Source organism: Fistularia commersonii, chromosome 10 (genome assembly GCF_037954325.1).
Source record: "Fistularia commersonii isolate RoL2024-O1a breed Wild chromosome 10, RoL_Fcom_v1.0, whole genome shotgun sequence".
In the NCBI taxonomy this organism is placed as follows: Eukaryota; Metazoa; Chordata; class Actinopteri; order Syngnathiformes; family Fistulariidae; genus Fistularia; species Fistularia commersonii.
The window spans coordinates 3,158,364-3,181,451 of NC_141293.1; the positions used below are offsets into that span (position 1 = coordinate 3,158,364).

The following is a 23,088-nucleotide window of genomic DNA, read 5'->3' on the forward strand; positions in this document are numbered from 1 at the left end:
CATGGGAATGACAGGGTGAATGGTTGGGACTCTCAATGTGACTTGGGTATGACAGGGTTAACGGTTCGGATTCTCAGTATGACTTAGGAATTACAAGGCAAACTGCTTGAGCAGGGTGAACAGGGTGACAAAGTGAACAGTTGGGACTCTCAATGTGACTTGGGAATGTCAAGGCGAACAGCTGGGACTCGCGGTATGACTTGGGAATGACAGGGTTAACGGTTCGGACTCTCAGTATGACTTAGGAATTACAAGGCAAACTGCTTGAGCAGGGTGAACAGGGTGACAAGGTGAACAGTTGGGACTCTCAATGTGACTTGGGAATGACAGGGTGAGCAGTTGGGACTCTCGGTATGACTTTGGAATGACAGGGTGAAAGGTTGGGACTCTCGGTATGACATGGGAATGACAAGGAGAACGGTCCGGACTCTCGGTATGACTTGAGAATGACAGGGTTAACGGTCCGGACTCTCAGTATGACTTAGGAATTACAAGGCAAACTGCTTGAGCAGGGTGAACAGGGTGACAAGGTGAACAGTTGGGACTCTCAATGTGACTTGGGAATGTCAAGGCGAACAGCTGGGACTCGCAGTATGACTTGGGAATGACAGGGTGAGCAGTTGGGACTCTCGGTATGACTTGGGAATGACAAGGAGAACGGTCCGGACTCTCGGTATGACTTGGGAATGACAAGGAGAACGGTCCGGACTCTCGGTATGACTTGAGAATGACAGGGTTAATGGTTCGGACTCTCAGTATGACTTAGGAATTACAAGGCAAACTGCTTGAGCAGGGTGAACAGGGTGACAAGGTGAACAGTCGGGACTCTCAGTATGACTTTATGTGACATGTGAATGAGAGGGTGAATAGTTGTACGTCTCCATCAGTGGCCCCGTGATGGATCCAGGGTCTACGCCACCTCTCATCCAATCACAGAGAGCAGGATACGGTTTCATAACCGTATGTTGCTGGTGTTTCAGAGACACACTGAAGGGTGTACAACAAACTCTATACACCGGAACGTTTCAAACCTCATGACAAACTGAGGCAGAAACTGCCGCACCCCAAAGACAAACAGGCACAAGACAGGATTGTGGCACAAGACTAAGGATCGTGACAATGTCGACATTGGAGAGACCAAACAACCTCTCAGCAAACCGATGTCCCAACACAGGAGAGTCACCGCTTCAGGACAGAACTCCGCGGTCTACCTACACCTGATGGACAAGGATCATTTGTTTGAAGACAGCAATGTCCGTTTTCTGGCCAGAGAAGACAAATGGTTCGAGAGAAGAGTCAAAGAAGCCATCTTTGTCAAAACGAAAAAAAAAAAAAATCTCTGAAGAGAGCAGGGGGGGCTTCAGACACGACCTTTTTACAAACATACAGTGCTGCGGGAACGATACTAAGATAGATTTGCCCATCTGCACCCTCCAAACAACTAGGAAAGACCCGGTACCTTCCACATGAGCATGTGATCCAACAGGTTTCACTCCTTTGTCTAGCTTTACCTTTTCTTATTCCGATCTTTCGTTCCAACGAAACACCCCGTACACCTAGCTTCTGCTGATTCTTCAGCTTGCATAACAAGCCACCATAATCTTGAACCGACCAAAAACCTGGCAGTTGTATGCTCAACTCCCCATTGGTCATCAGAAGTGAAGAAGCCTCTCGGTTTAGGGGTGAAACGTCTTCAAGTGAAGAAATTCAACTCCGGTTGCCAAGATTTCGATAAGGATAAACGGTGTAGATAATGAATGAACGTTTTCTAAATTTCATCCTGCTTTCATGACCTCTGAAAGATCTTGCGAGAACCCGACCTCCACCCAGAGGGCTTAATGGTGGAAGTCCGCCCCCTTCCAGGACAGAACGCCCCAAATCAGAAAAAAAAAAAAAAAACCCTACCTTGTTGAAATGTCAGACGGCAACCGCAGAAACGGAATCACTAATAGTTCTGCGGAAATGTCAAACTCAGGTTATTCAATTACAGCGATGAGCCTGCTTGTAATTCCACGCATTCACCGGCGTGAGATGGACAAAAAGCATTCAGAAGGGACACTGGAGACCCTGAACTGTGGGAAGGAGAAGGCAAGTGGCGGTATGTCTCTATGACAGCGAACAGTTGTGTGTCTGTGTCAGGTGTGAATACAGGAGCTAATAGTTGACATGTGAATGAGAGGGTTAATGGTTCCACGTCCACGTCGGTGCCCCTGTGACGGATCCACGGTGAACCCGTGACAGCCGGGCTGGGTTTTAGTGATCCTGCGACCCTGAGCGCAGCATAAGAGGAAGAGATAACGAGTGAATGAATGACGTTTCTCGATTTCCATCCCGCTCGTGAGAAACCGATTGAAAAATAACCCTTAAAACCCTTAAAAACCCTTAATGTCTTGCTAGCTTGAATAGTGATTCCAATCCTTAGCACGGTAGCTTAAAGGCTAACACTGCTTTGGACTGGATCTCACTTTTACACATAAATTCAGAGCTAACCGGACCGCTAGTGAGAAACCGATTGAAAAATAACCCTAAAATTCCATGTCTTGCTAGCTTGAATTGTTATTCCAATGCTTAGCATGATAGCTAACAGGCTAACATGGCTTTGGACTGGATCTCACTTCCACACCTACATTCAGAGCTAACTGGACTTCTAGTGAGAACCCGATTGAAAATAAGCCTAAAATTCCATGTCTTGCTAGCTTGAATTGTGATTCTAATCCTTAGCATGGTAGCTAACAGGCTAACGCTGCTTTGGACTGGATCTCACTTTTACACATAAATTCAGAGCTAACCGGACCGCTAGTGAGAAACCGATTGAAAAATAACCCTAAAATTCCATGTCTTGCCAGCTTGAATTGTTATTCCAATGCTTAGCATGATAGCTAACAGGCTAACACTGCTTTGGACTGGATCTCACTTCCACACCTACATTCAGAGGTAGCCGGACTTCTAGTGAGAAACCGATTGAAAAATAACCCTAAAATTCCATGTCTTGCTAGCTTGAATGCTAACAGGCTAACATTGCTTTGGACTGGATCTAACTTTCACACCTACATTCAGAGCTAACCGGACTGCCAGTGAGAAACCGATTGAAAAATAACCCTAAAATTCCATGTCTTGCTAGCTTGAATTGTTATTCCAATCCTTAGCATGGTAGCTAACATGCTAACACTGCTTTGGACTGGATCTCACTTTTACACATAAATTCAGAGCTAACCGGACCGCTAGTGAGAAACCGATTGAAAAATAACCCTAAAATTCCATGTCTTGCTCGCTTGAATTGTTATTCCAATGCTTAGCATTGTAGCTAACAGGCTAACGCTGCTTTGGACTGGATCTCACTTCCACACCTACATTCAGAGCTAACTGGACCGCTAGTGAGAACCCGATTGAAAATAACCCTAAAATTCCATGTCTTGCTAGCTTGAATTGTGATTCCAATCCTTAGCATGGTAGCCAACAGGCTAACACTGCTTCGGACTGGATCTCATTTTTACACATACATTCAGAGCTAACCGGACTGCCAGTGAGAAACCGATTGAAAAATAACCCTAAAATTCCATGTCTTGCTAGCTTGAATTGTTATTCCAATCCTTAGCATGGTAGCTAACATGCTAACACTGCTTTGGACTGGATCTCACTTTCACTCATACATTCGGAGCTAACCAGACCATCGGGAACGACAGGGAGTTTGGTGTCTTGACACTTCTGAAGCAGGCAGGAGGAACCGAGCCACAACCACCCTCCGACACACACACACACACACACACACACACACACACACACACACACACACACTCTTTTTGCCTCAAAGTCAACCGTGACCAGGCTGGAAAACGAACGAGGCGCCCTGCTGCGCGCTCAAACAACTGATGTCGTTTCGAGTCACGGAGGACACGTTGTGATTGGGCGATCGCTAACGGATCCCTCGCGTGTTCCTGCCCCCCCCGACTCCCCAGACAGCTGGCGTCGGCGCGGCGGGGCGACTAAAAAAATTAGCCTTTTTTTTTTTTTTTTCCTCCGCGAAACCCCAGAGAGAGGCCGTAGAATAGTCATGAGAGCTCTTGACTGAATGGCCAATATTCCTCTTTATGTGCCGAACCCCCGCCATCACTCCCCGAATTCAAGTAGTAAAATAGAAAAACGCCGCTCAGCACCCGAGCGCTCATTTGAATAAACGCACGGGTACAAATCTTTTTTTTTCTTCCCACGTTGGGCGCAGTGGCGTCCCCGCGCGCAATTACATCCACGATTAAGACCCGCTCTTGTAGGCTTCCCCGCCTCCCCGGGCCGGGGCGAGGCGGCGGAGGTGCCTCCGCTCGGGATTCACGCTTGACTGTTCTGGCCGCTCGGGGAGCATCTGGCTGAATTTGATTTTCCGCGCCCGGCCACTCCCGGCAGTTCTCCGGGCTTTTAGCGTAACGCTTCGCCGGTGGGTGCAGCCGACAGATAGTTCCGCAAATAAAAAGGGGCTTAGACTCCTATTTTCCGGGTGGTTCACCACACCCTCCCTGAGCCTCCGAAGGCCTCCGCCGACTCCAAGTTTCTCATTGGTCGATGAGAAATTAAATACGGCCGTGCTCGCAGCGCATCCGTTCGGTGGCCCCCAGAAAGCAGCGTCTACGTCGAGATCCAAACGTTGTTGTTTTCCGACATCCCTTCCGCTGAAATTTGAAATCAATCTCCGCGCTGCTGTATTGACGCCGGGTGGCAATGCGCCGTTCTCGCGGGCAGCCTCACCGCCGCTGCTCTGGACGGAGATGATGAAACCGGCCCTAAACGCTCTCCCTTCCCCTGGTTTTGTTTTCAGTCGGTTTACAAGGATGCTCTTTCATTCTGTGTTTGTGCACTGGTACCCTTCCCTTCTCTTCCCTTCCCCAACCTTCCTTTCCCTTCTCTTTTCTTCTCTTCCCTTCTTTTCCCTTCCCTTCCCTTCCCTTCCCCACTTTTTCCTTCCCTTCCCTTCCCTTCCCTTCCTTTACCCTCCCTTCCCCTCCCCACCCTTTCCCTCTTCCCTTCCCTTCCCTTCCCTTCCCTTCCCTTCCCTTCCCTTCCCTTCCCTTCCCTTCCCTTCCCTTCCCCACCTTTCCCTTCCCTTCCTTTCCCCTCCCTTCCCCTCCCCACCCTTCCCTTCCCTTCCCTTCCCTTCCCTTCCCTTCCCTTCCCTTCCCTTCCCTTCCCTTCCCTTCCCTTCCCTTCCCTTCCCTTCCCCTCCCTTCTCCTCCCCACCCTTTCCCTCTTCCCTTCCCTTCCCTTCCCTTCCCTTCCCTTCCCTTCCCTTCCCTTCCCTTCCCTTCCCTTCCCTTCCCCTCCCTTCTCCTCCCCACCCTTTCCCTCTTCCCTTCCCTTCCCTTCCCTTCCCTTCCCTTCCCTTCCCTTCCCTTCCCTTCCCTTCCCTTCCCTTCCCTTCCCCTCCCTTCCCCTCCCTTCTCCTCCCCACTCTTTCCCTCTTCCCTTCCCTTCCCTTCCCTTCCCTTCCCTTCCCTTCCCTTCCCTTCCCTTCCCCACCCTTCCTCTCTTCCCTTCCCTTCCCTTCCTTTCCCCTCCCTTCTCCACCCTTCTCCACCCTTCCCCTCTTCCCTTCCCTTCTTTTCCCTTCCCCACCTTTCCGTTCCGTTCCCTTCTTTTCCCCTCCCTTCCCTTCCCTTCCCCACCCCTCCCTTCCCTCAGTGGCCTCTGCCTCCTCCGGGCCATTCCAGCATTATCTCGAATGCACGGGAGCGATCGCATCTGTCGCCTCTCTTCGTGAAATCCGAGAGCGTTTCATCTTCCGCTCGGCTGGCGGGAGCCTTTTCTTGCGTTACGTACTCCTGACAAGGCACAGGTTATGACCCAATTTCCCCGACACCTTTCATTTCTGTCCTGTGTTATTTAGGTTTGCGGCGCGCCAAAGCTTTGTTGTTATTTCTCTCCCGTCCCCGTCAAACTTCATAGTAAATGCTCACTGCTTATGTTGCGCTTGTTGGTTTCAAAAGCGGCATCTCATTCACAAAAAGCACTCCCAGTGCCCCGGTGCGAGGAAATAACCGTACCGTCGGGCGCAAACTTGGGAAGCGGGCGGTGCTCAAGGACGCTCTGGCGTTCAGGCAGGTTTAGTCGGGGCTGCTCCTCTTGGTGCCTCCAACTTCACCGTGTTTGGCATCCAAGTACCATCAAGAGTGCAGACCGAAGGCAGAGCCGGGAATTAAATCTCCGACCGGAGGGACGCCCGCTCTGATTGCTAAAGCCAAGTGAAAGTGAAGGGGAAGGTGAGACCTATGTCGCCATCTTCCCTTTTCGCCCCATTCACCATGTTTGTCCGGCCCAAGGACACTTTGGCGTGGATGCAGGAGCAGCCGGGGAAATCAAACTACCACTTTTCTGTTCGGGGATGCCGGCTAAAGCTAATATCCTTGCGGCTTTTGTTTCCTCGGCCACTCCTCTTTGCCCCTCCTACTCCACCGCGATGGGTGTCTTGCTTACGGACACTTGGGAATTGCGGAAGAACTGCTACCTTCTGCGGCTTTTGTTTTTCCAAAATTGAAACCAAAAGTGAGTGGACGAGGGGGATCTACGTACCGTCTCCACGCAAGGTACTCCACTTCATGCCTCCGAGTCCACCATGTTTTTGGTGTCCTTCCCAGGGACGCTCTTGTGTGCAGAGAGCAGGAGGAGCCAGGAGTCAAACCGCCAACCTTCTGGTTTTCACGGACGCCGGCTAAAGATAACATCCTTTTGGGTTTTCTTTCTGCAAGTGAAAATTAAAATTTAAGGTATCTATCTACACGCTGTCACCATGCGCGCTATCTCGTCGGCCCTCTTGCTCCGCCATGTTTGGCGCGCGGGCAGGAGAAGCCCAGATTGAAAAACCGCCGACCTTCGGATTCCTCCCCGTGACATAGCACGACCCTGGCGCTAGCTAAAGATAACATTCTTGCATTTTTATTTTATTTTTTTGCCGCCGAGAGCGAAAGCAAAAAGTGGCAGGCTCGCTCCGGTTTGGCTCCGGCTCGCTCGAGCGCAAGCAACACCTGAGATGTTGATTCGCGCTCGCCATGTTCCTTGGACGGTGGAAATGAACACCGCCGCCGCCGCACGCCATGAGAATGTTAAACGCGGGCGTTGTGGTTGGATGCCGTCTCCCGGGGACGGCCGGAGGAGGGGGTGGAATGGAGCTCCGGCTCTTCCCTAATAGGTGGCAAAGTGTTAAGTTCCAGAGGAATGGACTGCGAATTTTAACCCGGAATGGAAATTGATCCCATTACCTGGTGCTCGGCTCGCTTTCCTCCCACAGGAGAAGAGAACCGGGGCGGAAATAGAAATGGTGGTTGAAGAAGAAGAGATAGAAGAAGGAATATATATATGTGGAGACGGAGGGTATGTGGTTGGAGGTGATACGGTGACAGCGGGTGGTTGTGTCCCGCCCGGATTGACAGCCTGCCAGACGGCGTATCAGTGCGGCGTTAATAGCAAACCGCCACTGGACAGGATAGAAGAGGCGGTGGGGGTGCTCTCTAAAGGGATGATACACCTCCTGCCGCAGGGGGGGAGGGAGGGGAGGTCCCGCCAAAACAGACCCGCGGCGCGAAGAAACCAAGTTAGCGACGGCGATAGCGCGCCAGCATTGAAATTCAGAAGCTACGCTCCGGAAACCCAGATGAAACGCGGTGTCAGATGTTATTAAGAGCGGAGAAGGTTTTTCCCTTCCCTTTCCCTGAAAGGAGGTCCGTATCTGTCGCCCTCAGGCGGACCGCGCTCATTTCCTCGCTTTTATTGGAGCCAATTTGCACGCCGCCGCGTCCCGCCGGGCCTCCGTTTGCCACGCTAACCCGTCCGTTTTCGGCAGAACCCATGCACGGACCCCGCAAGCTGGAGGTGGTGGACATCCAGTCCAGGCAGGTGACGGTGCGCTGGGAGCCGTTGGGCTACAACGTGACCCGCTGCCACAACTACAACTTGACCGCGCAGTACCGCTCCAGGGCGGGCGGCGAGGAGGAGACGCACGAGGAGGTTTGCTACGAGGCGCAGGGCCGCGACCCCCAGCACACCATCCACAACCTGACGCCCTTCACCAACCTCAGCGTGAAGCTGGTGCTGCGGAACCCGGAGGGCGTGAAGGAAAGCGCCGAGCTGGAGGTCCAGACGGACGAGGACGGTAAGATGGCGCCGGGGTTCAGAAGGGGCCAAATCGTAGCTGTGCACGATACCGACACCTAATAGTTGCAATGAAGTAGAGTATGGAGTATTTACATTGATAGAAATGATGTAATAACAATGATATTAGCTTTATAGCGTAGCTAAAACTACCGCACCGCTCTCAAAAAATAAGGCTACAGATGAACCTCGGCTAACGAATTTGCGAACCCCCTAAAAAACATCCAGCACTCTTCACTCATCCAAACTACCGATCACTTTTTTACTTCTTCTAAGACTTGACACCTTTGCTTGGTTAGCATAGTCGTCCCTTTAGCCACATCAGCCGTCTTTAGCTCCTCACCGTTGTACATGAGAATGAGCACAACTTTATTTATCCTGAAGGAAATTGTTGTGCCAGAGTTTCAAGCAAAAACATAACAGTAATAGATAATAATAGGAAGGAGGGAGACTAAGAAATACAATGAAATAGAAATTGTCTTACCTGTTAACTACAAAGATTTGACGATGTACAGATGGTTAGCTTAGCCGTGTCGTAGTAACACAAACGCTGCTCTCACGTTCAGCTATTATTTCCTCTAATTCTGCTAGCATTTCGCCCGTCAAACCGCTAGCACTAGCAGTTTTGGGCGCCATAATGAGGGCTAGCTCACTGGAAGAAGCACAAAAAAAGCGTTATAACAGGAAAACGCAACGGTTAATGATGTAAACATCCTCTATTGTAAGTCGCTTTGGATAAAAGCGTCTGCCAAATGTAATGTAAACAATGTGGAGTAGCGCAGGAATAGCTGCTAGGCTACAACGCAACAAAAGCTAATGACTTTGTTTGTTTGTGCGTTCGTCTCTTTCATTGCAACATCTAAGGGTCTGCAATCAACCTCCAATCGGACTGTGGGAGGAACCTGTTTGGTGGCCGATTTGTTCGCGATTCGAGGCGTTGCTAAGCCCGGGTTATTATTTTCCATGAAAAAAATACGAAGACAGAATTGGTTCAGCATCTTCCAAACTCTCAGATAAGGCCCAGCCAATGGAAACCTTCGCAGGATAAAAATAGCACAAAGCCCCGTCCTCGGCCTCTCCCAATAATCACCCCCGGGGAAAGGAGAGCGGGGAAAAAAGAAAACCTTAAAAGGGTTTCTTGCGCGGGAATCGCACCGGGGATTCCGGCAACGCCGATATCTCCGGCGAGGAACCTGAAGCCGCTTCACCTCCTCGGAAGATGAAACGCAGACGCGGGAAACAAACTCCCGCAGACGTCAACCCTCTCCTACCCCCTCCTACCCCGAAGCGGCCCCAAAACAAACGGCGCCCCGGCTGATGCAAAGAGAAGCCTTGTCGCGTCTGATATCTCCGGTTGGAAACTTGAAAGTGGGCAACTGTTTCTCGCTGTCTGGCTGTTGCGCGGTTTGTGGATCTGTGTGTTTACGGTCCCAGAAGTGAGGGGGTTTTTCGGGAAAAGGGGGGGTTGAGGGAGCGGCGTATCCGGTGAAAAATCTCACAAAAAAAATAAAATAAAATAGAAAGATGGCTGGGTTGTAAAAAGGATGGAATCGTGTTTCACTTTCACTCCGGTAACCCGCCAGTGCCGTCCGCCGTCCCGCTGGAGTCCATCCAGGGAAGCGCCTACGAGGAGAAGATCGTCTTGAAGTGGCGCGAGCCGGCGCAGACCTTCGGCATCATCACCCAATTTGAGGTGAGGGGCCTTTTCTTCTACCGCCGTTCTAGAATCCGAGTCTGAATGACAGGGTCACATCTCAATGTGGTCGTATATCTCAATGAATGAGAGGGCGAATAGTTGTATCCGTGTGACACGTGAACGAACGAGTGAATGGTTGTATTTCTCGATATGGTAAGTGAATGGGAGGGCGAATGGTTGTATGTCTCTGTGACACGTGAATGAATGAGTGAATCGTATGTCTCTATATAACATGTGAATGACTGGGGGAATGGTTTTATGTCAGGATGTGACACGTGAATAAATGGTTGCATGTCTATACGACGTGTGAATGAACGAGTGAATCGTATGTCTCTATATAACATGTGAATGACAGGGTGATTGGACGTTTGCCTATATGATGTATGAATGACAGAGTATGTTGTAGGTGTCTATATGATGGGAATGGTTCTGTCAGTACGTGACACATGAATGAATGAGTGAATGGTTGCGTGTCTCCGTGACATGTGAATGATCGGGTGAATGGTTGCATGACCCTATATGACGAAAGAGTGGATGATTATGTCTGTGTGACAAGTGAATGAGAAGGTGAATGGTCACGTCTACGTATTAAAGAATGAGCGAATGTTTTGTCTCTTTATAACATTTGAGTGACAGGGTGAATGGCTGCGTGTCCCTGTATGATGTGCAAATGTGAGAATGAATGGTTGCATGTTTCTTTGCGACCTTGTATGACCCTAAAAGTGGCCCCCTGATGGATCCAGCTCGCTCCCCCTCCCGAGACCCTGACTGTACCATAAGCGTTATAGTTTATGACCGAATGAATGAATGGGTCAATTAATTTATTCCAAATGACTGGGTAGGGTTAGTGCTATTTTAATTTATTCCAATAATCAATATATCAGTCAAAGGTTGCTAAATGAGTGACCTTACAAGGTCCATTGTGAGCCATTAAGGTCAAAGGAAATAGCATTAGCATGACGAACAAATCAGGGCGGCAATCAAGGCGCCATCTCTTAATTAGAAACATGGAATGTTTTTTTCAGCTTTCTTTATGTCTGTTAGCTGTTAGCTAACGTTTATGTATCAGCTGTAAGCTAGCATATCTATCAGCTGTAAGCTAGTGTACATCTCAGCTGTTAGCTAACGTATATCTCAGCTGTTAGCGAATGTATATCTCAGCTGTCAGCTAGCGTCTCTATCAGCTGTTTGCTAACGTATATATTAGCTGTTAGCTTTAATAAGAGTTTGTGTCGATTCGTGACTGATTCATTGGCGTTAGCGATAGCGCAGTGGGTTCTTTAGCAGCTAGCCAGCTAGCCACAGCCGCTCAGTATCAAGGTGGTGTTAGTTGGAATAGCACCCGATGACCTTCTCCAGGTGACCTTTGACCTAGTTAGGATAAGAGGGCGCCTATTTTTCTTTTGCATTTGAAAAAAAGCAATAATTTATATAAAATATTATTAGAATAATGCGTGAAATTAAAGTATGTAACCCGACGACACTCCAGGTTATGTATTATAACCCTTTGAGATTATCAATTAGTAATAAATGTGTAATCACTGCAAATGCCGCGTATCGGTAAATAATAGCCGCTAGTTGCTTTAGCCGCGGGACCGGATTACGAGGATCCGGCAGACCTGAGTCCAGGTGACCATCTGCGGGACGGCACGTCGGATTCGTCCCACCTGATTTTGGTTTAAATATAATTCTCACGAGTTTATTAATCTCTCCGTCCGAACGTCGCGGTAGTTCTTGGTTTTTCCACCCCGCTTTTATGCGACGTCCTTCCCACCGAGGCCGACGACCTCCAGAGAAAACGGCGCCTCGGAAAGAAGCGCCACGGTTCGGGCAAATGTTGACACGGCGGGAGGCGTCGCGCTGCCTTCACGCACACGTGCACACTTGATATCTACACACATTGATCCTAACCAGCTTAAGGTGAGCATAATCCCCCAGCCTTTCCCGCGGATTGATTCCTCTCTGTTGATTCTCGCCACTGTTTGCCGGGCGTTTTTGACTTCACCTCTCTCTCCTCCGAAGGTTCAATCCGTTCCCTCGCCGGCTCGAGGTTTGCGATCCGCACCGGGAGGAAGCGTTTTTTTTTTTTTTTTTTTTTATTCCTCCCCCCTCCGAAACGCCTCATCGCTTGTAAAGCGTCTCGTTTCCCGTTGTTTGTCTTTTTAAAAATTCATGATACAAGGGAAAAGCACTCAGAGTACACCGGCGTCGTTTATCCAGGAATGTGATACTTTTTAGGAAACCTTATTCAAACGGCGGCGGACTCGCGCTGACGAGCGTTTATTACCGTGTTATACAACTGTTATTACCGTGTTATTACAACCCCTCGCGTCATAGATCTTGTTAGAGAGCAAGATGGGTGTTAATCTTTATATCAGATTGTGCAAGTCGACGGCTGCCGCAGGTGTCTCCTCCTGACGCCGTCGCCGCTTTTAGGAGCGGCGTGGGGTTTTTACCTCCCCCTCCTTCTTCGTAAGCCAGGACCTCGCTTTGATTCGACGCTATCAAAGGGACGGCGGGTGAAATGCGCCTGACAAGCGGCGAATATCAAAGGGATTTCAGCCGCTTCGCTCTTCGGCCCCGGCTCTCCTGTCGGCAGCTCAACGGCCGACGTGCACCGGCGTCTCCTCGCCGCTTATCTTTGAGCTGCCGCCGCTGAATTATTCACAGAATGCGCCGCTTGTTGAACCGCGAGGACGGATCACGTCGGTACGGAGAGAAGATTTTTAGATCGTTCACCGGTGGACGCGAGCGAGACTCGGGTTCGCGCTCCCTTTCCACTTAAATTGGTCGGTCAATGTTACGGTAACTGTGTCGTGTTCGCATCCCTTTCGTGCATGTCATTAGAAGGGGTTCCCGAATCACCCGAGTCAGTGATTCGAATCTATGTACCGAATCACAAGTCCAAAGTCTCCATTCATCCAGATCCGATTGTGGCTTCGTTAGCTACTGCTAAGTACGAGAGGGGAGGTAGACGACTCACCAGAAACACACTCCGATGATTCGTTTTGAACCGTTTCGGTCCATGTTGTTTCTGCGAAGTCTGCTGATTCAAGTCACCAAAACGGTTCAAACGAATCAGCAGACTTCGCAGAAACAGCATGGTGCTGCTGATTCGTTTGAACCATTTCAGTGACTTGAATCAGCAGATTTCACAGACACAGCACGGACGCTGCTGATTCGTTTGAAGCGTTTCGGTGACTTGAATCAGCAGACTTTGCAGAAACAGCACGGACGCTGCTGATTCGTTTGAACAGTTTCGGTCCATGTTGTTTCTGCGAAGTCTGCTGATTCAAGACACCGAATCGGTTCAAACGAATCAGCAGCGTCTGTGCTGTTTCTGCGAAGTCTTCTGATTCAAGTCACCAAAACGGTTTAAACGAATCAGCAGACTTTGCAGAAACAGCATGGTGCTGCTGATTCGTTTGTACCATTTCAGTTACTTGAATCAGCAGACTTCGCAGAAACATCATGGACCGAAACTGTTCAAACGAATCAGCAGCGTCCGTGCTGTTTCTGCAAAGTCTGAAATGGACGCTGCTGATTCGTTTGAACCGTTTTGCTGTCTTGAATCAGCAGATTTCACAGACACAGCAGGGACGCTGCTGATTCGTTTGAACCGTTTCGGTGTCTTGAATCAGCAGACTTCGCAGAAACAGCACGGACCGAAACGGTTCAAACGAATCAGCAGCGTCCGTGCTGCTTCTGCGAAGTATGCTGATTCAAGTCACCGAAACAGTTCAAACGAATCAGCAGACTTTGCAAAAACAACACAGACGCTGCTGATTCGTTTGATCTGTTTCAACGATTCGAGTTGGTGGGCTCGCATGAAATACTCCCGGATCGGATGATCCGCGTGAACAGGTTTACCGGCTCGAGTCGGCGGACTTACCGGAAACAGCAACGAATCACCTGATTGCTGCGATCCGGTTCACGGACTCAGGGAGACACACAACCGAATCAGATGAACCCCTCAAGCCAGTGGACTCAGTGGAAACGCTACTGAATCAGATGATTCAAACCGCCAGTAACTCAAGTGACGGATTACTTTTGCGAGTGACTCAGACTAACTCGAGTCCGTAAATTGACCCGAGTTTCTTCGCCGCTGTTTGTCCTCTTAAAGCCCCGCTCGTCCTCCCTCGCACAGAAACATCCAAACCGCTGTTCTCCAAAGCGCCCGGAGTATCAAGCAGCGTAATATTAGGGGACGAGGGCGAATCAATCCACGCCGATGTTTCCATTATTTCCTCTCTGGGTTCATTATGACTGTAAGAACCTTTTTTTCCGCGTGCCGGCGTTGACACGTAATTTCAAACCCCTCACCCCTGAAATGTTATGATATGGGAGTCGTCGTCGCGCAGACAAAGAGGAAATGAGGAAGGCGTCCGAGCATTTCAGAACTTGACGGGCTCAGATTACGCATCGCTCCGAAACCCCCCTTTTTGTGTTCCATAATTGGAGTCGTAATGGAGGTTTGCCTTTACGAGCGCCTTCCCGGCACTGAACTTTTACGGCCGCGCCGAAAAGGAACGGCGACTTAAAAAGGGGTTTAAAAGGGCTTTATCGGCGTCACCTTGTACCTCGCTAATATCTGAGAAACACCGGCGTAAATCTTTATCGACACAAAATCAGCATGTCGTGGATTCGGTAGCTTGTAAAGAAGCCGATAAAAGTTTTTGGAATCTTTTTGTATCGGTAATTGAAATTAGCTTCGCGATGGGATGGTAACCCCGGCCGCCCCCTTTTGAGGAAGGATAAAATACCGCGCCGGTGGCGGCGGATGTGCGGGAGGTACCGCTCACCTGCTGCGCCTCTCGCAAGGAAAAGGCAGTTTGACTCTCGGTATGCATAAAACCTGTAAAACGCCTCTCCTCGTTAGGCCACTTGAAAACCCTCCGACGAGGCGAGGCGTCTCATCGCGTGAATACAAATCCTCCTCCCCTGCACCAGAAGGCCGGGGCGAACACTGAGAGCATCTATTTCCCTTCGCCTTAGATATCCTACAAGGCGGTGAGCTCCTTCGACCCCGAGCTGGACCTCTCCAACCAGAGTGGGAAGGTAGCGAAGCTCGGCAACGAGACCACCCACGTCTTCGCCGGCCTCTACCCGGGCTCCACGTACTCCTTCACCCTGCGCGCCAGCACCGCCAAGGGCTACGGCCCCCCGGTCATCACCCAGTTCACCACCAAGATTTCAGGTCAGTCGGGGGGTCGACGGCGCGGCCGGTACCTCCGACCCCTCGCTGGATGTCGTGATGGAAAACATGCGCTCCTATAAATAGCCGGCGTTACATCTCGAAAGGGGAATTCATTTCCGAGACTGGAATAGAGGCGCATGTTGCTTGTCCGTTAGCGCTAGCTGAGAGTCCTTTCTCCATATGTCACTCCCCACGTGGGGAGTCCCTTAGTTTTCGCACAATGATTCCAATGATTTGTTTTCGATCGCAGCCACGTCGTACAGGTACCTGGTAAGTCGGGAAACATCCCGACGAGGGAACCCCTCGAGCTTTTAACATTAACTGGACTTGCGGCTGCTTTCCCGGTTGTCTCCTTAGCGCCCTCCATGCCGGCGTACGACCAGGAGACCTCGCTGAACCAGACCGACAGCACCGTCACCGTCCTGCTGAAGCCCGCCCAGAGCAGAGGAGCACCAGTGAGGTAGGTTTACGCATTACGAGCGGCGCGCCGGAAAACAACGGGAATGACCGTCGAGGAAATTATCAAAGAACTGGTGTTTATCAAGGTCCCATCGCGAGGGAGCGTTTGCCAGGACTCGGTATCTCACCGCTTTTTATTTTCGTAGCTTTGTGTGCAGAGGCGCAGCCTTTGAAGGCGGTAACAAAGCGCGGCGCGGCCAAAGCTAGCGTCGGGATCTCTCGCAGATCACGCTTTTCATGTGCCGGGCTGCTAGCCCTGAGCCTCCGTGGGCTTCGGGGGGTGGGAAGGGGGAGTCTCTGCGTGCCCGACAGCGCGAATTCATGAGACGTTATTAAAAACGGCGCGCCGCTGCTCCGTTCAAACGGCAAAGCTTCGGATTTCCCGCGGGTGGCCGTCACAGTCTTTGCTGTCATCATTGACACCCTTCTTTGTTAAATAATGGGCTCGAAACCTCTCTTTTTGAGAAAGCTTATAGCTAGCGCTCGGCTAGCCCCTCGTTACGCTGCTATCGACTTACTCTTGCGAAGGGATATACCTCGATGCACCTCTCCGTCACTTCATCAGCGTTTGACGGTCGCCTTGTATCTTCACCCGCATCCCCTGAGCTCTTTTGGTATCTTTGATATTAAAGCTAATGTTGTATCTCGTCAGCTATTAGCATGTTGGTGCTAGTGAGATACCATTAGCGCCCATCCCTTTGTCTCCATCGCACTCTTGCCCTGTATCTCTGTGTCCTTTCTACCCCTGCCGGTCGAGGCAAAAGGCCTCCCGGGGAAACGTCGGCGCCGTACAAATTTATATAATCCGACTTGACCGTTAGCTCGCGGTTCCGCTCGCTCTGTCATCTCTCAGCGAGCGCCGAGCTATTAGTTAACGCGCAGTGACCCTTTCAAGTGAGTCACTTCTCGGGCAAATTAAACGGAAGAAAAGGACGACTTCCTACAAGTTTCCTCAACAAACCATCAAACTCTTTTTTTTTTTTTTTTTTTTTTTTTCTTCAACGACTTTCGGTGTGCTGAAATATGTAGTGGCTCCGGGCTTTTTGTGTGATGTGTGGGATTTTTATCCAAAACGGTTCCAATTTTCTGGTATTAAAATCTTCAATACGCGATGAATAATTAAAATCCCATTTATATTTGAGTGAGTTGAAACATTATGAAAGAGATAATCACATCCCGGCTCGGCAGGAACAAGCGTGCCGGCGCCAATACTAGTTTTCGTATAATGACGTACGCCCGGTAAGGGTACGTGGAATTAAACGTTTGGAGTTGACTCATCAGCCGGACTCCATCTTTTAAAAGGTGTTTGAATTCTGTCAGAACAGAAAGGCAGTTTGTATTCTTGTTTTTATATTTACTTAAAAAAAAAAAAAACGCCATGGTTCTCCTGCATCGCTTCGATTAGCGGCGGTTAGCGCTGGTTGCGGCGCTAGCCGACGGTAATTGTCTCAATAACAGGGATAAGATCAGGTACCCTCAAGACCCTGAATGCAAAATAGGCTCTTCAGAGAATGAATGACTAAAAATCATATCGATTGGCGATTTTTCCTGGCAAACAGAGGAAATCCCTTGAATATTCTCCTATTTTATCCTTATTTTTGCACTAAAATGAAACGAAAACGGTCGCGGGAAATTGGTATCGGGGTCGGTGATGTATTTGGCATCACTGGGCGGATTTTTTTTGTCCGGCATGTGCGAATATTACATCGATCTTTACGCAGGCAGGGTTGAAAGTCTTGCAATAACACGGCCGTCCAGGTGAAAAACTACGTCTGCGGGCGTCGGCTGAAAGGATGTGTCTCGAATTTCAAGACTAGACGGTAATAATGCAGCCTGTTTGTCCGGGACGAGGAAGACTAAGCACGACCTCTCCGATTGATACTCTCTTTAACTTTTGGGTATTCAACTTTTAAATAAAAATGAGCCGGATTTTAACAGACGTGACGGATGTTGCTGAGTTGCTAACGTGTTAGCGCCGCTTGTTTACCTTAAATATCCGCAGATGCCGCCAAAATAAAAGGCGGCGGCGGCGGCTTTTCCCCCGAGATCCCGAGGGCGCCGGTCGGCCCGGCGAGAAACTCTCGCTGTACAGCCGAGATTTACGCGATCAGCTCGTCGGAGTCCTTCAAAGATCACGGCCCGGAGATATTTAGTCAGGCTTGTCAGCTTGTGTTTGCCGTGCGTGCAGCCGTCCAGATTAATGCCGCGGCGCCAAACAGAGCAGCCTGAGTGAGAAAGACAGGGATTATTTCTTTTTTTTTTTTTTTTTTTTGCGATACCCTCGTAGGTACAAGGCCTTACGCAAGATGACATTCCTTCTCTGTGCTAATTACGAACCCCCTGATTCTAATTAACAGCGTGACGCGGAAGCTTCGCTAATTAGCATGGAGGGGCTTTGCTTGTTTACAGCTGGATGCCCGCGCTCGCGACGCAACTGGGATTCGTCTTTGGAGAAATAAACTTCAAGTCCGAGGCGTGAGTCGACTGGATGGAGACGGGATGGAAACATCAGCGCTTTACGGACTCGCCCTCACTGTGATTATGGCCTACAGGCTAATCTAATGTTTCTTCTAATAACCTCTGTTGCTATTGTTTGGAAGTCCGTTAAAACCTTTATGCTTATAAGGAGAATTCAGAAAAACTGCCGCGGTATCTTCGTACGCCTCTCGCTGATGCTTGGCTTCGTCCGAGCAACGTCCAAACACAAGTGAACTTGCGGTAGAACACATGCAGATCTCCTGGACTCTGCATGCAACCCCAAGTAATAGAGTATTTACTTATGGCTACATGTTGTTGTTATTTCCAAATGTCAGTTTCTCAATGGCTAGCTTAAAGGCTAACTCTTAAATTTAGCCCTCTTTTACACTGACATACCTAACTAGCTAACTGGAGGGCAAAATCTTTGACTTTAAATTGGCCACAGAAAGTCCACAGAAACTTCACAAAGTGTCGCCTTGACGACGCAAGCTGCCCAATCAGAGCGCGGTATCGGACAGGGACAAGAAGGGGTCCGACATCATAGCAGCAGATCTCCACTTCAAGTTCGTCCTCATTTTCTAGATTAATTTGTTGGGTGTTAGCAAAGACAAGGTCAAATTATCGTCTTTGGGATACTTGGAATCCTGACCGCTGCTATTCCCTTCACCAAAATCAAAACCTGAGACGTGAAGCTGCAGATGAAGACGCGTGGACGTCCTCACACCTGACTGGATCCTCCGAAGATCCACAGGCTCAGTTTTGTTTTGCCCCGAAGAAAGCTTGCACTTTGTGAACCGTCAAGGAATGGGACTCCGTTAGCAGTTGTTAGCACGTGTTAACTGCTTAGCCTTGACAGCTAGCTAAGCGACCAGCTGCGGTCGCGTGGCCTGGATCAACAACTCCAGATTGCAGCGTCAGGAGCATTAGATTTAATTTCATAGCATTTTTAATGTCCTTGAAAGCATCACGGAAACCCTTTTGTCTGAAATCACTGAAATAGCCCGTCGGACTTAGCAACGGTAGCTAGGGAAGGGTACGGGGGTTCTCTGCCGCTGTCGCGTATGACAAGAAACCGCCATCGGCTCGACGAGCCGCCCGTTTCCAAACATTTTAGCTGATTTGTGTTATAATCAGCCACTTTCGCAGATCCCCCGTCACGAGAACTCATTCGATTCGTGAGCTCGGGCCGCAATCGCACGCCAAAACTTGAAAGCGTCGTCGTTTTGACGGAAGCCGAGCATCCGTAGCTCGGGGTATCAAGGTGTTTCTTCCCCCAGACGTTTCCCTTTAATCTCGCGGGACTCGGAGGTCGACGATCCGCCTCCATGCGTGCACCCGTTGTCCCGGAAACTATGAATTGCAAAGTAAGGGAGACGGCGAAGGGCGGCAAACGGGGGCGATTCCGATGCGGGCGCGAGAGACACCGGCGGGCTTTGAAGATGTTTTTTTTTTTTTTACCGCCTTTGACTCGAGTGTCACCCGGAGGCTTTGAAATTTTAAGGGGAGCTAAAAAGGCAGCGTCTGTTGAAAGGCGGCTGAAGGAGCGAGGCGGTCCGTCGGGATCGACCCGCGCCGCCGCCGTAGCGGAATCGTGAAAAATCGGGGGCTTTAAGTCCACGTTTAGGCGCAAAGTAACTGGTTTCTGGAGGAAAGAGAAGATCCGGAGGGTTCTAACAGCTGTGATTGGGCGAGAGGCCGGGTTCCTGCCATATACCGTAAATTTCCGGACTATTTAGCGCACCTCAATATGAGCCGCACCGGCTAGCCAAGCGCTATCTCCGGCTTCCTCTTGCGCACTAAAACCGTCAAAGTCGTCTTCTTCGGTGTCGGGGTTGAACGGACTCAGAATTTCCCGGTCACTTCATCGGTCCGATGTGACGAGGATAAACGTTTTAGCGGCGTGAAGCTCGTTAGCCCCCCCCCTCCAAAAAAAAGTCCATATATTAGCCGCATCGTTGTTTACGTGAAAAAAGTCGCGGCTTATCGTCCGGAAATCACGGTAGTTAAGTTAATTAAGTATAATCAAATGAAATTAAAAATTAAACATTTCTCGATACGGCGTGAGCGAATGGTCGTTTGACTCTTTATGGGAAGTGAATGAAAGGGTGAATAGTTGAATGTGACACGTGAATAAATGGGTGAACGTTGCTACTGCTCTTGGTTCATCCGTGACGGGTTAATCGCAGAGAACGAGGGATTAATAAAGGATAAATTCACCCTCTCATTCACGCGCCACAACAGCGTCAGTCACATGTCCCGTAGAGACACGTACGCCATTCACTCACTCATTCACACGACATTTAGAGACGTGCAAATATTCACGCGCTCATGCTAACGTCATATAGAAAGATGTCGCTTATTGGTCTCTCATTAAAATGTCAAAAAAGAGATAACAACCATTCGCTCCCTCGTTCATTCGCTCATTCACTCACCGATCGTTGGATCTTGGCTGGTGAAAGCACTGAAAGAGAGGAGGCGGTTAAAGCTATGCTTCGCTAGCAATGGAGGGCATATTAGGTTTTGAACGCATGTTGGTTCGTGTCCTTCACTCTAAATCGGGAATAGATTTGTAAAAGCGTGAACAATCCAAAGGTCGAAGGTCACTTTTTTCAGTTCTTCATGGAAAACGAGCCGTTTAGCTTCGAACGGGATGAGCTATCAACCGGATCTGCTTCCTGGTTTCACCGCGGCAGTTAATATCCATTTTTCATTTATTCATTTTTTTTAAACAGCATCTAAAGAATCACGATTACGATCGCCGAGGCGGAAAGAAGAGATTTTTCCCATTTTTTGACGCACGCGTAGCATTAGCTCGTCTGCAAAGAACAGCGTCCGCCGGCCCGGAGCGTCTGTCCTGTTTATTTATTTGCTTTCGTAAACGGACACTTTACGAAATCAACTTAAACATGTGAAGTCTTGACACGATAACGCAATCACGCGGGGCGATTGGATTTGGCGGCGGCGGCGGCGGTGGGGGGGGGCTAATGGTGTGCCAGACGTTCGCGTTTTAAGCGGCAGATGTTGCGTCGCCGCTATACAGGAAAAGGGAGCGTGGCTGCCGGATCACCGGATAACGGCGGTTCATAAAAAAGGCAAGATGTAGCAGATGACAAATGTCTGTTTCGCTTCAGCATCCGGCATGGACGGGGAGCAGAAGGGGCGGGGGTTCGGATCACATTTTTGATGGATCCGGGCAGACGTGACAGTCGAGGGAGGTAGTCGATTCCTCATATTTGTGTAATTGCTAATTGGTATAACGTTTCCATCTTGGATTTGGCTCCTAATCTCCGGGGACGGGCGCGCGGAGCCGGGAACAGTTTTTACCAGAGGGGACACTGTTCCTTTAAGAGGATTAGTCAACTGTCTATCAGTCATGTCGTGTTAAAGTAATGTTTGCAATGCTCCCCCCCCCCCCCCCCCCCCCCCCCCCACGCTAGGGCCAGCATCCGCCTCCTCACTCCCGTCGCATCAAAATAAATGTTTACATGCCTCCGCCGAAATAAGTGATTTGAGATGCTCCCCTTATCGCTCGCTCCACTAAATCTCCCTCGTTTCTGCCGTCACCTTTGCCTTGAGCTAGCGTGCGCGCGAGTGAGGAAAATACTCTAAAAATGCGTCCGGGTTGAGGGGCGTGCAGAGGACGGGGAAGGGGGAGCGAAGATTCTCGCAGGTCTACCCCGTAGCATCGGATTATCTGCTTCTGAAGTATGCTACCCCCCCCCCTCCCCCGCAGCGCTAAAATACGGCGGATGCTAATGGCTAAATGTGACGCCGCGATTTACGGGGCGGGCGAAATCCGCGGCGCCTCCTAATTTGTTTGCTTTACAGCTTTAATGGACGCCAGGGAAATAAAAAAAAAAAAAAAAACGGAGGCGGCGGAGGGTGCTGGGTCAGGAGCGAGCGATACTTACAACCACTCCTAAATCAGACATCCAGGCATATGAAGCGGGTGATTAGCATAAAGGCAGGGAGGAGTGATTGAAATGCTGCCCGAGCTTCTTCCTTCATCTTCTCAAAGCGCCCGGAGACCGACCCCCCGCCCCGCCCCATGAAAAATAAATCAGAGTTTCAGGTCACAATCCAGTCGATCCCGAGTCAATCCGCCATAATTGGTCGGCGTCAGACGGCGGCGGAGCCGAAATCCATCGGGCGGCGAGGCTGGAGGAGGCCTAATTGGTGTCAGCTCAGGTTGCCGCGGTGCTGCAGGAATACCGGTTTGCCCCCGCCGGCCACTTTCCACAGCTCACGCCTTTCCTCCCCCAACCCTCCATCCTCCTTCCGTCGGAGCAAAGTTGAGCGCGGTGGAAGCAGGTGTAATTACGAAGCTCTCGCCGAGGTGTTCTCGCGGGTCTTCGTTCGCCGGCGCGGGTTCAATAGAGGACGGGCGCGTCGCTCGCTCTTGGGTTTGGCGCGAAGGAACATAGCTAGCTTGTCAATGCGTCCCGCTACCTTAAACCAGGTGTATGTTTTAGTGAAATAACTGGCGTTTGCAGTCGTGGATTCTATAGAGGACGGGCGCGTCGCTCGCTCTTGGTCGCTAACATTTACAGGCTTGGCGCGAAGGAACATAGCTAGCTTGTCAATGGGTCCCGCTAGCTTAAACCAGGTTTTTTTTTTAGCGAAATAACTGGAGTTTGCCGGCGTGGATTCAATTTAGGACGGGCGTGTCGCTCGCTCTTGGTAGCTAACATTAACAGGCTTGGCGCGAAGGAACATGCGTCCTGCTAGCTGTAACCAGGTGTATTTTTTAGCGAAATAACTGGCGTTTGCAGTCGTGGATTCAATAGAGGACGGGCGCATCGCTCGCTAACATTTACAGGCTTGGCGCGAAGGAACATAGCTAACTTGTCAATGCGTCCTGCGAGCTTAAACCAGGTGTATTTTTAGCAAAATAACTAGCGTTCACCGGCGTGGATTCCATAGAGGACGGGCGCGTCACTCGCTCTTGGTTGCTAACATTTACAGGCTTGGGGCGAAAGAAAATAGCTAGCTTGTCAATGGGTCCCGCTAGCTTAAACCAGGTGTATTTTTTTAGCGAAATAACTGGCGTTCGCTGGCGTGATTCCAGTAGAGGACGGGCGCGTCGCTCGCTAACATTTACCGGCTCGGCACGAAGGAACATAGCTAG

At 50.0% G+C, this 23,088-nt stretch overlaps 1 protein-coding gene across 7 annotated transcripts in view; it reads left to right on the forward strand.

Annotated features, from left to right (window-relative positions):
• LOC147230110 (receptor-type tyrosine-protein phosphatase mu) overlaps positions 1–23,088 on the forward strand; it is a 186,283-nt gene that overhangs the window by 74,583 nt on the left and 88,612 nt on the right. For all 7 annotated transcript variants that reach the window (XM_086153265.1, XM_086153268.1, XM_086153266.1 and 4 more), the window contains exons 8-11: positions 7,823–8,131; positions 9,714–9,823; positions 14,822–15,023; positions 15,381–15,483. In XM_086153265.1, coding sequence (XP_086009391.1) covers positions 7,823–8,131; positions 9,714–9,823; positions 14,822–15,023; positions 15,381–15,483 — 724 coding nt within the window. The remainder of the gene's footprint in view (positions 1–7,822; positions 8,132–9,713; positions 9,824–14,821; positions 15,024–15,380; positions 15,484–23,088) is intronic.